Raw genomic sequence first — 14,961 nt, forward strand, 5'->3', positions numbered from 1 at the left:
AAAATCCTTTAACTCCCATGCCCTCTTTGTATGTGTCTATGCATAATAAACCAGCTGGAAAGGAAGGAAAAAATGGAAACCGTGGACTGAACGAGCCTCAGCTTGAGCCAGAAAGGCAGTTGCTGTATTTTTGTGTTTTGTAGAAGCCAGCCTGGGATGCTGTAAGCATGCCACAAGATGATGTAGTCATAAAAAACATGAGAAGTTCAGTATAAACATCAAACAGAAAGAACATCTGGGCTACATGGTAACTCTAGAAAGCCATTCCAGCCCCTCCCTTCAGCCTACGTCATTCTGTAGAAAGCTACTGTTACTCCACTCCGGTAGAATATGGCAATTTTATCTGCAAAACTGAAAAGGTCGTTTTTATTTGTATTTTTAATAACATCTGCTTTGGCAGTATATGTGCAGACAGCCTAAAAAGCTGTAGGATTTTGCTGCAGGGTGCCTATTTATCAGGAAATAGGATTGCTTAATGTTACTTTGCTAGAGATCAACTACTTTAAAAAAAAAAAAACAGCTCCTTTCCCAACCCTATCTGCCTTCTGAGTGTGTGGAAAACTCCCACTAAGTACTGATCAAAACAATTGCACTGTAAAGTCATGTAAATTAAAGACACCAATTAAAAGCGTGTAACATATGACTTCTGTAACTTGCTTGCCTGATTAATTTATGGAAGTCATTATCTGCAAGTTCTGGCTTTTCTCTTTTAGAGAGAAAATATTGGCACCTCCCCCTTTTTTCAGCAGTTCATTTTAGAATTTCTGGACTTTCTGTCCAGCCATTTTATTTTGTTTTGTTTATTTTATTTTATTTATTTATTTATTTTATTTTGTCACAACAATATATGTAGGTATCATACAAAAAGATTATATAGTAAATAAACACATATATGGGTAAATATAAGGAGGTATAAGCATATATATAGGAAGAAGAAAAGAAAAACAATAGGACAGGAATGGTAGGCACGTTTGTGCACTTATGCACGCCCCTTATGGTCCTCTTAGAAATGGGGTGAGGTCAATAGTAGAAAGTTTTGCTAGTTTAATAACCCCCCCTTTTTTTGCAAAGGGGTGGGGAGGGGGTTGAAGTTGTCAAGACATTCGGGTACCCAGTAAAAAGCTCATTCCTTCTTCTAGATTCTTTCTGTCTTGACAGCCTGCTTCCCTCCTGCCCCCTTTCATCTTTGGTCTCTTAGCCAGACAGTGAGAAAAGCAACTTTAGCAGATCACATTTTAAGGGGGCAATTTGTAGCTTTTACCTGCCAATTGTCACCTGGCTCTGATCTCCAGGGCTCTGATTTCCATGAGAAAAACCAAGTACTTATTTCTCCCTTTGCCATGGATCTCCAAGAATGGAATGGACTGATTTGATTATGTATTATCAATTCCTATGTACTACATGGAATAAGGTTAATTATTGAAATAAATTAATGGAGGAGAGACCAATCGATAAACTTCCAGCCTTGTGCCCTAAATGGAAATGCAGGTTCTCACTGGTCACTTGAGTAAAGAGGCTAAGTGACCGGATTCAATTTCATTCATAGTAGGGCTCCCGTTTCTGGGCTGCAAAAATCCACATGGCCCCTAGATGGCAATAGAGAAACACAGAAAACTGTGCCTTCAGTATCCAACAACTAGAATGCCCTAGTTAGGATTCCTTTAATTTGCCAAGGAAATTGGAGGTTAATTTTGGTAATGGACTCTGGATTCGGTGCAATTTATCTGGTTCAATAAGTTACTGTTTAAAAGCGTATTTGCCTATATGGTTATCGAAACTGAAATATTTCCTTCCTGATTTTAGCAGGCTGTACATCAGATCATTTTACAGGAGGCTCCATACATATCGAGATGCGTCCTATAATGTCTGTAACTGCATGTCACATACGTTATCAGGCTCATTAATGCTATTACTATAAGGGATATATGTGAGGATAAATAAGATGGGTCTTTCGGCTTCTATCTACGGTATATAGAAACAGTAAAAACCAGTGGTGAAATCCAATTTTTTTTACTACCAGTTCTGTGGGCATGGCTTGGTGGGCGTGGTGTGGCTTGGTGGGCGTGGCAGAGGAAGGATACTGCAAAATCTCCATTCCCACCCAACTCCAAGGGAAGGATACTGCAAAATCCCCATTCCATCCCCATTCCCTCCCCACTCCTGGGGGGAGGATATTGCAAAATCTCCATTCCCATCCCACTCTGGGACCAGCCAGAGGTGGTATTTGCCAGTTCTCCGAACTGCTCAAAATTTCCGCTACCAGTTCTCCAGAACCTGTCAGAACCTGCTGGATTTCACCCCTGGTAAAAACAAAACCTATCTGTGTATTGTTCTTTAGTGGCCCTCGTTTTTCATTCTTCACAGATATTTGAAGCTGCTGATGTGATTGATCATCACTGTTATATTTTTCCATTTGCTTTTTTTTAATCTTAAAGTGTACATGATGATAAAGCTAAAACAAATTCATATACTAGGTCCAGGTGTTGTTACTATTGCACAACACAGGGTCTTAATACCTAACTGAAATTACAAACATATTTATCCAATCTGTTTTATTTCCAGGTAAACAGATAATAAGTTGCACTAATTTGTGACATTTAACATTGAATGCTTGTTTGGATCATTGATGCTACTTAATGGAACACCAGTTGCCACTCTGGCCAAGACTTAGTTTTCCTCCAATTATTATTTTAGCCATGTATATTTGGCCACCAGAGCTGTTGTATTCTGCTCTACAGGTCCCAGCTGGACAGCACCCTTGCGCATTGCATGCCAGAATGCAACTTCTGCCGCCATTTAGAATCCTTTCTGAAATCCTCATGGTTGAGAAACTCATAGTGGTTCTCTTCCTGGCTACTTCCCAAATTTGATACTGAGAATCGAGCACAATCTGTTCTAGGCAATCTAACCCTTTTCCATTAGGAAGTTGGTATTGAGACAGAGTTAGTAAAAACACTAGTTTAGTCTTGCCTGTAAGACAAATAATCTTATTTCCACATTCTTTAGGGACCAATAAAATAAAGCAGCAATTCCCTCTTGGCAAGTCCTCAAGATTTTGGCCATGTCTCTCATTTCAAAGTTTGAACTCTCCAATAATAAAACAGGCACATTAATATTTATCAAACTTACTCAGATCTATAGTTTAATGATTAAGAGCCCTGGTGGCGTAATGGTTTAGAATGCAGTATTGCAGAACTCACTGCTCACTGCCAGGAGTTCGATCCTGACTGGCTCAAGGTTGACTCAGACTTCCATCCATCCAAAGCCAGTAAAAATGAGGACCCAGATAGTTGGGGGCAATATGCTGATTCTGAAAAATTACATAGAGAGGGCTGTAAAGCACTGTGAAGTGGTATATAAGTCTAAGTTCTTTGCTTTTGCTAGTGCTATTAAGGCCAATTCATCTCAAAGGATCAGAAAGGGACATAGCCTTAATTCCTGAGATGAAACTTGGTCAAAATTAGTTGTTCCTTGCTTCTTATTTTAACGCTTCTTACTATGGGGGAAATTGATTTAATTAATTTTGGGATGAATCAATTGGACCACAATTATATTTGGGACTACTTGGGTCAAGCAGTAAGATTTAAGACACCATACAGCTATGATGTAGAAAAAAAGGCATTTATTTATAAGCAAGCAATAAAAAAAAAAGCAAGCTAGATGTAGCCAATCACATCGTTGCAAATGATGGGCTGTCTACTTCGGCAGTTCATTAGGGCAGCAAAGCTGCTACAGTCTGTAGAAAGCTCGCTGATGTTGGCGTGGGACTGGTGGAAGTAGGGTAATGAAGGGCGCCCACCGAGACCAGCAGGGCAAGAGAAACGCTTGGTGCCATCTCGATCCTGTTTGGCGCGCTCCGTGCGGGAGATGCCAGCCAGCCTGCGGCGAACGTTGCCTGAGAGGTTAAGCAAGAAGCCATGGGGCTTTGCCAGCCAACGCTGCAGCCACCCCCGTTCCCCGCTTTCTTCAGGCAAGTCCATCCAGTTCTCCACTAAGTCAGCAAAGCAGTTGTCCCCCAGCACAAGGGGTTGCCGGTTACGACTCTGGGACAAGAGGGACACTGTCCAGTCACCCGCATCAGAGGGCTCACCATCCCGCCACCGCTCTAAGCAGGCATCTGAAGCCGATTTTGGCCGGGGCCTCCTGGCTGGCACCCGACGACGTAGGAAGCCCCCTGAGGAAAGCTTACTGGCTCTCAGGGGAGGGGGGCCTTCCTCATCCCGCCAGCTGTTCCCAGATACTTCTGAGTAGCCCGAATCAAACTCCAGACTTCGCTCGCTGCTGGGTGGGGAGAAAGCAACCTCTTCTTCCACAGCCCCTTCTAAGCAACAGGCAGAATCTGCTTCCGAGATAGCTGATATCCGTGGGCTGATACAGGACTTTGAGGAAGGGAGAGCTGAGGGTAGCCGTATCTCCTGGGGTTCCAGTCGCAGCTCTCGGTCATGAGCCCTCTTGAGATCGTGGAGCGTCCGCATCATGCACTGCATCTGGCCTCGCAGCACCTCGCTCGACTCCTTCATGCACAGCTGTGGAGAGGAAAAGCAATCGTCCTTATTTTCTTGAAATGATCCACCCAAGGAAAGTGCCCTGTTCAAGTCCCAGGTGAGAGCCGTGACAACTGAAGATCGCTAGCACATATACCCCCAAATTACATCTATGCTGAAATCCTCGAGCCAGCTTAGTCTACTGTGTGTATCATGAGCTCAGTGCCACAAACATCCATAAAAAGCCACGTGTGGGTCATGGGTCCAGACAAAAACACAAAGATCAATGTCTCCATAGATCTGAGCTGGTGACCTCACACAACCCAGGCCCCCTTAGGCAAAAGCATTTGCTTGACATAAACCCTTTGATGACGGTCTCTGACACTGCTCCTTCCCTGCCGCTCAGGCTTTAGAAAGCACCACTCGCACTCCTATCGCTCAGCTTACCTGATCCACATATTCTAAGGAGTCCCACACATTAAGGATTTCCAGGGCCGACTACATACCAAGAATCTCCCTCCAGCTCTAGAGCCGAGGCACCTTGTTAGGTGAGGGGCACCAAATCTGCCTTAGCTCAGGGGTGGAGTTGAGAGCCAGAGCCGCACGCGCAAGCCCTTGCCCCGTCTCGTCTTGGCAGGTCCCCCAGCCCCGAGGCAGTAGCTTTTCAGCAACATCTGCACGTTCCAAGCCCATCCCCAGCCGCACAAGCAACAGCTTGTTGCAGTGGGTGAGTTGCCCCACCCGGCAGAAGATGACACAAAGGGTGTGTGAGAGCCTGCAGGAATTACACAAGCAGCCATTCAGGGAGGAAAAGACAGGCGATAAGGCCACCGTCACTGGCGGCAGAGGGGAAGACTGGACCAGCCGCCGTGTAAGCAAAGGTGAAGTTCATCTGGGAGTTAATGAGCTTTAGAAAGCCCAGAGCAAGTGAGAGGTCTGCACCGGAGAAAGGACAAGATGTTCGCACAGGGCAGAATAAGGTCAACTGGCCTTTCTTGTAAGAAATCTATATGACCAGATGAAGTGGCCAGGAGGAGCTCATCCCTTCTAGGTGCTCTAAAGGAAAAAAGGCCCTACACTAATGGACACAAGGGGAGGGAGAGATGTCAAAGCTAGGCTGGCTGGTTTCTTCATAGTAAGTAGGACATGTTTGAGGGTCTTCTCTGGTCTGGCAGGGAAAATGTTTTGTCGCAAGCCCATAAATTTGCTCTGCCTGTTTCTCAATCCTAGAGTGACAAAGGGAGAGTTGAAGGCTCAAATACGAAGACTGCAAGAGTCCTAGTATCTTATTTTATTTTCCTCTCCCTTCTGCAGAACCCCTTCCTGTTGCTTTCTGAAAGTCTTTGCAGTTCAGATCAAAGATATACCACAGGCCACTGCTCCTCCAGGCATAATTTGGACACGGTCACAAGAAATGATTCATTTTAGCTGCTCTGGTGATCCAGCATACAATAATCCTCAGTGCCTAGCTCAAAACCAAGAACAAATGTGTCTTAGTGTGATAGTTCAGTCACAATTCCAGGGCTAAGAATGTAATCTTTTTTTTAAAAAAAAAGTAGTATATACATCGTTTTATTTTGTTGCATACTCCATAGATCGGTTTCACTTCAAGACTAGGAAAAATTCAAGCTCCTTTCCTAGTAACAGCATCAATAAAGGACTTTTACATTACAGAACTGAGTCAGCAATTGGTGGGATTTTAAGAGAAAAACATTCTCTTTTCAAATCTAGCATTGAAGAGATTAAGAAACAAGGCAACTTCCGTACAATTCCAGCTGAGCAGCAGCTGGAAAGAAAAAGAAATTCTCCTGATCTGACTAGCATCTCCTGTGGAATATGACTCCATATCCTGTCCCAAGCCTTGTAATAACACAGGCCCCAGGACGGCAGAAAAGCGTACTAAATATGTAATCATACAGACTCTATTCAATTCAATTGTATTATGCAGTAATTTATTTAAGGTGTTAGTTTTCTCCTGATATGCAGGCCACCCAAAAACCAAGTGCTGTCCTGGGTTCAAAAATCTAGACTGAAACAAACCAAAGCTTAATCAAGATCACATGAAATGTTAATTCCACTTTTATAATGCCTTGGTAAGACCACGCTTGGAATATGGCATCTGGTTTTTGTTGCCACGATGTAAAAAAGATGTGGAAACTCTAGAAAGAGTGCAGAGAAGAGCAACAAAGATGATTAGGGGACTGGAGGCTAAAACATATGAAGAACGGTTGCAGGAACTGGGTATGTCTAGTCTGATGAAAAGAAGGACTAGGGGAGACATGATAGCAGTATTCCAATATCTCAGGGGCTGCCACAAAGAGAGAGTCAGGCTATTCTCCAAAGCACCTGAGGGCAGGACAAGAAGCAATGGATGGAAACTAATCAAGGAGAGAAGCAACTTAGAACTAAGGAGAAATTTCCTGACAGTGAGAACAATTAATCACTGGAACAACTTGCCTCCATAAGTTGTTAATGCTCCAACACTGGAAGTTTTTAAGAAGAGATTGGATAAACATTTGTCTGAAGTGGTATAGGGTTTCCTGCCAGAGCAGGGGGTTGGACTAGAAGACCTTCAAGGTCCCTTCCAACTCTGTTATTCTGTTCTATTGGTTCCCAAGACCATTTCAAAGTTGGGAAAGGTGGTTTCTCAGCTGATGACAGGAGCAAAAGCCCAGAGCTTCTGAGTCCCAGATGCCCTGAAAAGGCTGCCATGCCATACTGCCTTGATAAGCTTGGGAAAGAGAGAATAAAAGATGGAAACAAACAAGATATTTTCCTGAGCAGCTATGACAGAGAAGCCTTGAAGCCACGTGTGCACACTTGGCACAGAGCACTTCCCACACAAAGACCAAAAAAAAATAGAAAAATTACGTGTTGTGCCTTGGGCTTAAAACAACCACATGGGGCACAACGAGCTGCAAAATGATTGGCTGCCCTTGATCTGATAATTTCATAATTAGATTATCACTAAATAAATCACAGATGTAAAAGTGGTCTCAAAACTGAGTTTTTAAATAGTTACCTAAAAACATGTCTTGCCTATGTGCAACAGCTCCCAGAAACATATTCAAACTCAAATTTAGATGTTTCAACGTCTACCCTGATTTATTAATTCACAGTATGTGTATATGGCATTTTTCCAAAACCTCAAGCCAGCTTGTTACAAACAAACAGAACAGCAATAGAATGTTGTCAACTAAAACCAAATTAAGCTCTAAAAAACAGCCACAAAGTACCAACTACCTCAACCTCAGAGATGGGCAGAGGGCCAGTCCAGTTGTTGATAGGACTGTCTTTTTTTATTTTTATTTTTGTCACAACATTATATACAAGCACATATAATGAAAGAAAAACAATAGGACAGGAACAGTAGGCACTTTTGTGCACTTATGGTCTTACAGTCCTCTTAGGAATGGGGTGAGGTCAATGGTAGACAGTTTTTGGTTAAAACTTTTGGGAGTTTGAGAAGAGACCACAGAGCCAGGTAGTGTGTTCCAAGCGTTAAAAACTCTGTCTTCCTCATGGCTCTAGTGATGGAGAGAGGGGCCTGCTATTGTAGGCTTTTCTGGCATCTGGGCTCCTGCAAGGTGAAGCAGCCCTTGTGTACCATGGCTCTTGAGTGGTGAATTCTTAAAGGTACCCTTTAAAACAGGGTAAAAAAGACCCCTTGGGACAGCCTACCATGTACACCTTGATTAGAATAGACTTCTGCATTTAGCCTCCAAGTCTGTTGAGGCTACAACTGTCAGAAATCTCAACCAGCATTGCCTTTTTGTTTCCCCCAACATGACAGCCTATTTGGTGAGATGGTTAAGTTGCTAAGACCAAAAGGTTCTGAGTTCTAGTCCTTCCTTAACCATGTAAAACAAGCTGGATGAGTTTGGGACAGTCACACTCTCCCAGTTCAACCCATCTCAAAAGGTGGTTCTTCCGGGGAAAACAGGAGGTATGAGTGTTAGGTATTTATGCCACGCTGAGTTGACCAAAATAAAAGTGGGACAAACCTCTAATAAATAAATAAATGATTGGAAAGCATAAGATTGGAGAAGTACTCATTCCTCAGAACAAGAAAATGTTAAAGAAACAATTTATAAGACTAAATAACACATGGGGGTGGGGTGGGAAGAAGCTTCATCAAACTCATAGCCTTCCTGAATTATACCACATTGGCTAGGAAATATGGTAGATGTATCCCAACATGCCTGGAACCACCAAGGTAGGAAGACTTGCCTATGAAATGATGCTTGGACTGGTGCATGCTGAGAGATTATAGGGCTGCGCTTGGAGACCAGAGTTATCACACATGCCTGTTTTTGAAAGAAAAATAATGCTGCTGTTTATTTCTCAATATGGTTCTGGCAGCTGCTCAGCCCCTTACAGGGACCCCATTTGTGGTGACAGTAAAGAATGACAAGAATTTTGCATCGCATATAAATACAAAGCAGAGATTGCACTAAACGTTATGGGGTTTTCACCGTCCATTACATCTCTTGCCTATGTGCAACAGCTCCCAGAAACATATTCAAACTCAAATTTAGATGTTTCAACGTCTACCCTGATTTATTAATTCACAGTATGTGTATATGGCATTTTTCCAAAACCTCAAGCCAGCTTGTTACAAACAAACAGAACAGCAATAGAATGTTGTCAACTAAAACCAAATTAAGCTCTAAAAAACAGCCACAAAGTACCAACTACCTCAACCTCAGAGATGGGCAGAGGGCCAGTCCAGTTGTTGATAGGACTGTCTTTTTTTATTTTTATTTTTGTCATAACATTATATACAAGCACATATAATGAAAGAAAAACAATAGGACAGGAACAGTAGGCACTTTTGTGCACTTATGGTCTTACAGTCCTCTTAGGAATGGGGTGAGGTCAATGGTAGACAGTTTTTGGTTAAAACTTTTGGGAGTTTGAGAAGAGACCACAGAGCCAGGTAGTGTGTTCCAAGCGTTAAAAACTCTGTCTTCCTCATGGCTCTAGTGATGGAGAGAGGGGCCTGCTATTGTAGGCTTTTCTGGCATCTGGGCTCCTGCAAGGTGAAGCAGCCCTTGTGTACCATGGCTCTTGAGTGGTGAATTCTTAAAGGTACCCTTTAAAACAGGGTAAAAAAGACCCCTTGGGACAGCCTACCATGTACACCTTGATTAGAATAGACTTCTGCATTTAGCCTCCAAGTCTGTTGAGGCTACAACTGTCAGAAATCTCAACCAGCATTGCCTTTTTGTTTCCCCCAACATGACAGCCTATTTGGTGAGATGGTTAAGTTGCTAAGACCAAAAGGTTCTGAGTTCTAGTCCTTCCTTAACCATGTAAAACAAGCTGGATGAGTTTGGGACAGTCACACTCTCCCAGTTCAACCCATCTCAAAAGGTGGTTCTTCCGGGGAAAACAGGAGGTATGAGTGTTAGGTATTTATGCCACGCTGAGTTGACCAAAATAAAAGTGGGACAAACCTCTAATAAATAAATAAATGATTGGAAAGCATAAGATTGGAGAAGTACTCATTCCTCAGAACAAGAAAATGTTAAAGAAACAATTTATAAGACTAAATAACAGATGGGGGTGGGGTGGGAAGAAGCTTCATCAAACTCATAGCCTTCCTGAATTATACCACATTGGCTAGGAAATATGGTAGATGTATCCCAACATGCCTGGAACCACCAAGGTAGGAAGACTTGCCTATGAAATGATGCTTGGACTGGCGCATGCTGAGAGATTATAGGGCTGCGCTTGGAGACCAGAGTTATCACACATGCCTGTTTTTGAAAGAAAAATAATGCTGCTGTTTATTTCTCAATATGGTTCTGGCAGCTGCTCAGCCCCTTACAGGGACCCCATTTGTGGTGACAGTAAAGAATGACAAGAATTTTGCATCGCATATAAATGCAAAGCAGAGATTGCACTAAACGTTATGGGGTTTTCACCGTCCATTACATCTCTCGGCCTTATTTATCCAAAGAGCTCCTTCCACCATGATATCACTTTTAATAGCCAAACCTACCACTTCAGGACTTCTCAAAACATGTTTTTTTTCCCCTTTATATTTTTATACTCATTACAAAAAAATGCAAGTGACTACTACCTTCAATGGGTGTCACTAACTTTGGACAACCTAGGAGCTTATCAGACCAATAGGATGTGAAGCTGCATCATCTTCATTGTCACCTTAGATGATTCAGAATATCTGCATTAGCCTGTCACAGTCCTCCATGGGGGCACTCAGTTTCTCCACTCCCAAGGACTGTCCATCCAAACTACTAATGATGTGGGCTGGGAATTCTGCAGCTGTACTTGAAGCTATTCAAAGGACACCAGGTCAAGAAGGATGAGGCTAAGAGGATGAACTGAAAGTGGAGCAAGACTCATGTCTTTTAATTTTCTCACTAAATGATGGGTTTCCCAAAGGATGCTCCAGGCAAGTTCAAAACGAATAGCATCGACTCCAGGCCTGGTATCAGCACCTGGCATTTTTAGGCAACTACTGGAGTCCCAAGAAACCAATGTATGCCAGTTCCTAACTTGGGCATACCAAGGTTACCAGTCATCCTCTTAATTTCCCAGTTCTTACATGCCTCAGAAGAGCAGTAGTCAGTGGCACTGTGAGAAATGTATTGTGGTAGCACAGAAATAGTAGCTGTGGTCCACAAAGGGGCAGACAAACAGAGAAAGCAATTGATCAAATAAAATTTAATCCAGGAAGACACTGCTCAACTCAAATCTATAGATTCCTGGGAGTTCTGTGGTACTATTCTAGGAGAGCACAAGACCTATCGAATTCCATTCTGGCAAATTTCTTATACATATACGTAGAAATCAGGGCAGTTTTAGTCATTTCTATGATGCCACTCTTTTTCAGAAAAGACATCTCAAGATCGTAATGAGCCTTGTTGGTGCAGTGGTTAGAATACAGTACTGCAGGCTACTTCTGCTGACTGCTGGCTGCCAGAAGTTTGGCAGTTCAAATCTCACCAGGCTCAAGATTGACTCAGCCTTCCATCCTTTTGAGGTGGGTAAAATGAGAAGCCAGATTGTTGGGGGCTCTGTAAACCTCTTAGAGAGGGCTGTAAAGTCTAAGTCTAAGTGGTATTGCTATAACAACCTTTCATTTATAGCTTGCAGTGTCTCTACAGAGCACTAGAGGGCAAGCTCTATGTGAGGATGGACATTTTTTCTTCATTGTACTCAGCTGGAAATGGGACAGATGAAATTTAAGATGGTCCATAATGACTGCTCTCAGGATGTCCAGTACAGGACATCTGTTTGTCACAGCAGCATAGCTGCTTTGAAGCTGGGCAAGGCTACCAAAATAAGACAGACCCTAAGCAAACTTTCACCACGTTCATTAGGAGTGCAAGCTCCTCAGTTATGTGAAATTGACAACATAACAATTGTTATCTAACCAAAATTTAATTACTGATCGGGATGATTCAACTTCCTGGATGCACTTTATCATGGAAACAAACCATGATTGGATAGGGACAAATTGCCTACTCAGTGGCCCTCAGCCTAGTCGCACGTTTTAAAGCCACCACCGGAGCAGCCCAGGATCAAGAAGAATCTTCGGGACCAGCCAAGTGGGGGAATTTTCTCCCCATTCAATCCCACAATTTTTTCTCCCCAGAATAACAGCGGATCCATCCCGTCTCTGCGTTCCGACTCTCTTTCATCCCGGGCTGGACTAGAAGACCTCCAAGGTCCCTTCCAGCTCATTCGTTCATTCAAATCCTTGCTGGATCGTCACCGCTTCCCAATCCCAGCTTCTCTTTTGAGGGCCAGGGTCCGTCGGAAACGGGAGAAGCAACACCTTTCAAGCATCGTCGGAAGGCATTTTTGCCCCCACCAGGCTGCCCGATTCGGCGCCCAGATCTTTTGAGGTAAGGGGTCCCTTTGCCCCTTGGGGAGTCTGCCTACGGTTGCAAATCGGTGGTTCTGGTCTCTCCGCAAGCCCGGCCAGCTCTCCCCAAAGGCACCCCGCTACAATCAGCGACCCTTGAAACTAGGCAGCATGCGGACGGAGCGGTAGCGCCCTCCTCAAGACAAGCGAGCGAGGCGGCTTGACAGCTCCCGGGCCAGCCTGGGCGGAAAAAAAAGCACCGCTTCACTCACTCGGCGCCCAAGACGCAAGCCCTGTCTTGCTGCCCGGACAGCCCTTCGGCAGACAAGCCGTTCCCAGGGAAGGGAAGTCACAAAACAGGCGCTCTCGCCAGCGCTGCTTCGCCTCAACTTTGCTGTTCCGAGATAGAAGAACGTCTTTTAGGATAGGGATCTCCAACCTTGGCAACTTTAAGCCTAGTGGACTTTAACTCCCAGAATTCTGGAAGCTTTGCTGGCTGGGGAATTCTGGAAGTTTAAGTCATCCAGGCTTAAAGTTGCCAAGGTTGGAGACCGTTGTTTTAGGAAGTCCCCCCACACACTCCCCGCCCTGCCCCACCGGCCCGGGCTCTTCTCTCTTGGTCAGATATTAAAGGTTCGGGGGTGGACGCCCTAACGTGAACCCCGCTACTGCACACATACACACAGACCCGCACCGCACCGCACCCCTGATTTTCCCCTTTCCTCTCCCCCTGCGAATTTACCACTTCTGCGCGGAGGTGGCTGACGAAGGCGTCGAGGCGCGCGCTGTGCATGCCAAAGCTGGGGGCGCTCAGCTGCCAGCAGAAGGGAACCGGCCGCCCAGTCCGGCAGAGGACGAGGAAAGAGGCTCCGAGACCAACGCGGGAGGCGCTGGAAACTTTCTCCCGCAGTTCGGTCCCAAAGCAGCGAAGCGCACCCTTTGGTTCAGACCGCGCCCCTCCCTTTCTCTGGTACCAGAGCCAATGAACGGCCGGGATCTGGTCCCCCTTTGCTCGACCGACAGCCAATGAGCGGGTCCGAACAAGCTGCTGAAATCTGAGCTGCGAGGACCGGGTGTAATTTAATTAGAGCCCATATTAGGAGCCAAAAGGTCTTGCGGGTGGAAAGAGGGGCCGATGGGGCAAACGGTCCGCTTGGAGGTGGGGACCCCCTTGGGCACAGCGGTTATTGGGGGGGTGGGGGCGGGAGAGCGCTTATACTACTCTAGTCTAGCCTATCTCCGGCGAAAAGCGCCTTGATGGCCAAATCCTGCCCTAGAAAGAGACGCGCAGCCCTTGGGCGCTAAGCCTCTAATAATTGAAGTCTTTTTCCCTCATCTATTAATCGCAGCGGGACCGGCCAGGGACTCAACGTTTGATGTTCTGCTTGCTTATTGACCAGCCATTCGCTCGTCTTGCCAGTTGCTACCATTGAAAGAGGCAGGAGAGAAATAAAGGGAAAATTTCTCATTCCGCTAGAAACTCTCTTTGTTAGTATATACTCAATCTTAACCATACCTTTATTCCTCCTGTGGATATAGACTTCTGATTATATGATTAAGTAAAGATAAAGGTTCCCCTCGCACATATGTGCTAGCGTTCCCGACTCTAGGAGGCAGTGCTCATCTCCGTTTCAAAGCCGAAGAGCCAGCCCTGTCTGAAGACGGCTCCATGGTCATGTGCAGAGGTGGGTTTCAGCAAGTTCTGACCAGTTCTGGAGAACCATAGTTCTGAGAACCGGTAGTAAAAATTCTGACTGGCCCCACCCCCATCTATTCTCTGCCTCCCAAGTCCCAGCTGATAGGGAGGAAATGGGGATTTTGCAGTAACCTTCCCCTGGATTGGGGAGGGAATGGGGATGTTATAGTATCCTTCCCCTGCAGTGGGGTGGGAATGGAGATTTTACAGTATCCTTTCCCTGTCACACCCATCAAGCCATACCCACCAAGCCACACCCACAGAACCGGTAGTAAAAATTTTTGAAACCCAGCACTGGTCATGTGGCCAGCATGACTAAATGCCAAAGGCGCACAGAACGCTGTTACCTTCCCACCAAAGGTGGTCCCTCTTTTTCTACTTGCATTTTTTACGTGCTTTTGAACTGCTAGGTTGGCAGAAGCTGGGAGAAGTAACGAGACCTTACCCTGTTACACGACACTAGGGATTCGAACTGCTGTTCGATCAACAAGCTCAGCGTCTTAGCCACTGAGCTACCGTGTCCTACAATAGTTGCTTTCCAGCACCACCCACATTCAAAAGAAGATGCTTCAAGCTTGCAGGGTACATTGAAGCTACATTGCACAGCAGAAACCCTGCTCCAAATACTGGGGTGGAGCGACTGTGACTAAGGGGGGGGGAATATACTCTGCATATTCACAGGGACACAAATAGTTCGTCTTGACTGTATCTTCCAAGATACAAATCCTAGCATTTGAAAGTTGGGCTTATTTTATGATTTTATAATGTATCTTAGAGGCTGAAATGGAACATTTTACAGTTCCAAAATTTCACCATGAATTGTTTCCTGCTCCTGCAGAGCTTCCTTTCTGTCTTGTGAAAAGCTCAGAAACTATACTTTTTCTGTTCCAAGGATGATATAGAACATATCCCTTCACCGTCCAGGAAATGAGTCTTAAAAT

The 14,961-nt window shown here is 44.7% G+C and overlaps 2 protein-coding genes across 5 annotated transcripts in view; both read right to left on the minus strand.

Moving 5' to 3' along the window:
• The window catches only part of AMIGO3 (adhesion molecule with Ig like domain 3), a 245,955-nt gene that overhangs the window by 125,441 nt on the left and 105,553 nt on the right, over positions 1-14,961 (minus strand). The window lies entirely within an intron of this gene.
• INKA1 (inka box actin regulator 1) lies at positions 3,606-13,253 on the minus strand. Of its 3 annotated transcripts, none has more exons than XM_058172737.1 (2): positions 13,067-13,253; positions 3,606-4,526 (listed from the first exon to the last, which is right to left on the minus strand). In XM_058172737.1, exons 1-2 carry the CDS (start codon positions 13,115-13,117, stop codon positions 3,657-3,659), a joined length of 921 nt encoding a protein of 306 aa, XP_058028720.1. In that variant the 5' UTR covers positions 13,118-13,253; the 3' UTR covers positions 3,606-3,656. The 3 variants fall into 3 exon arrangements, with proteins under 3 accessions (XP_058028720.1, XP_058028723.1, XP_058028721.1); XM_058172740.1 differs by lacking the exon at positions 13,067-13,253 and adding an exon at positions 4,991-7,814; XM_058172738.1 differs by lacking the exon at positions 13,067-13,253 and adding an exon at positions 4,932-7,812.

This window comes from Ahaetulla prasina, chromosome 2 (assembly GCF_028640845.1).
Source record: "Ahaetulla prasina isolate Xishuangbanna chromosome 2, ASM2864084v1, whole genome shotgun sequence".
NCBI classification, from domain to species: domain Eukaryota; kingdom Metazoa; phylum Chordata; class Lepidosauria; order Squamata; family Colubridae; genus Ahaetulla; species Ahaetulla prasina.

What these genes read in the sequence shown, in the direction of transcription:
- INKA1 (XM_058172737.1), bottom strand. Translation starts at nt 13,117, where the DNA reads ATGCACAGCGCGCGCCTCGACGCCTTCGTCAGCCACCTCCGCGCAGAA. An exon ending in GCCACCTCCGCGCAGAAGTG is followed by an intron (nt 4,527 to 13,066) that starts GTAAATTCGCAG and finishes TCCTCTCCACAG; the next exon opens with CTGTGCATGAAGGAGTCGAG.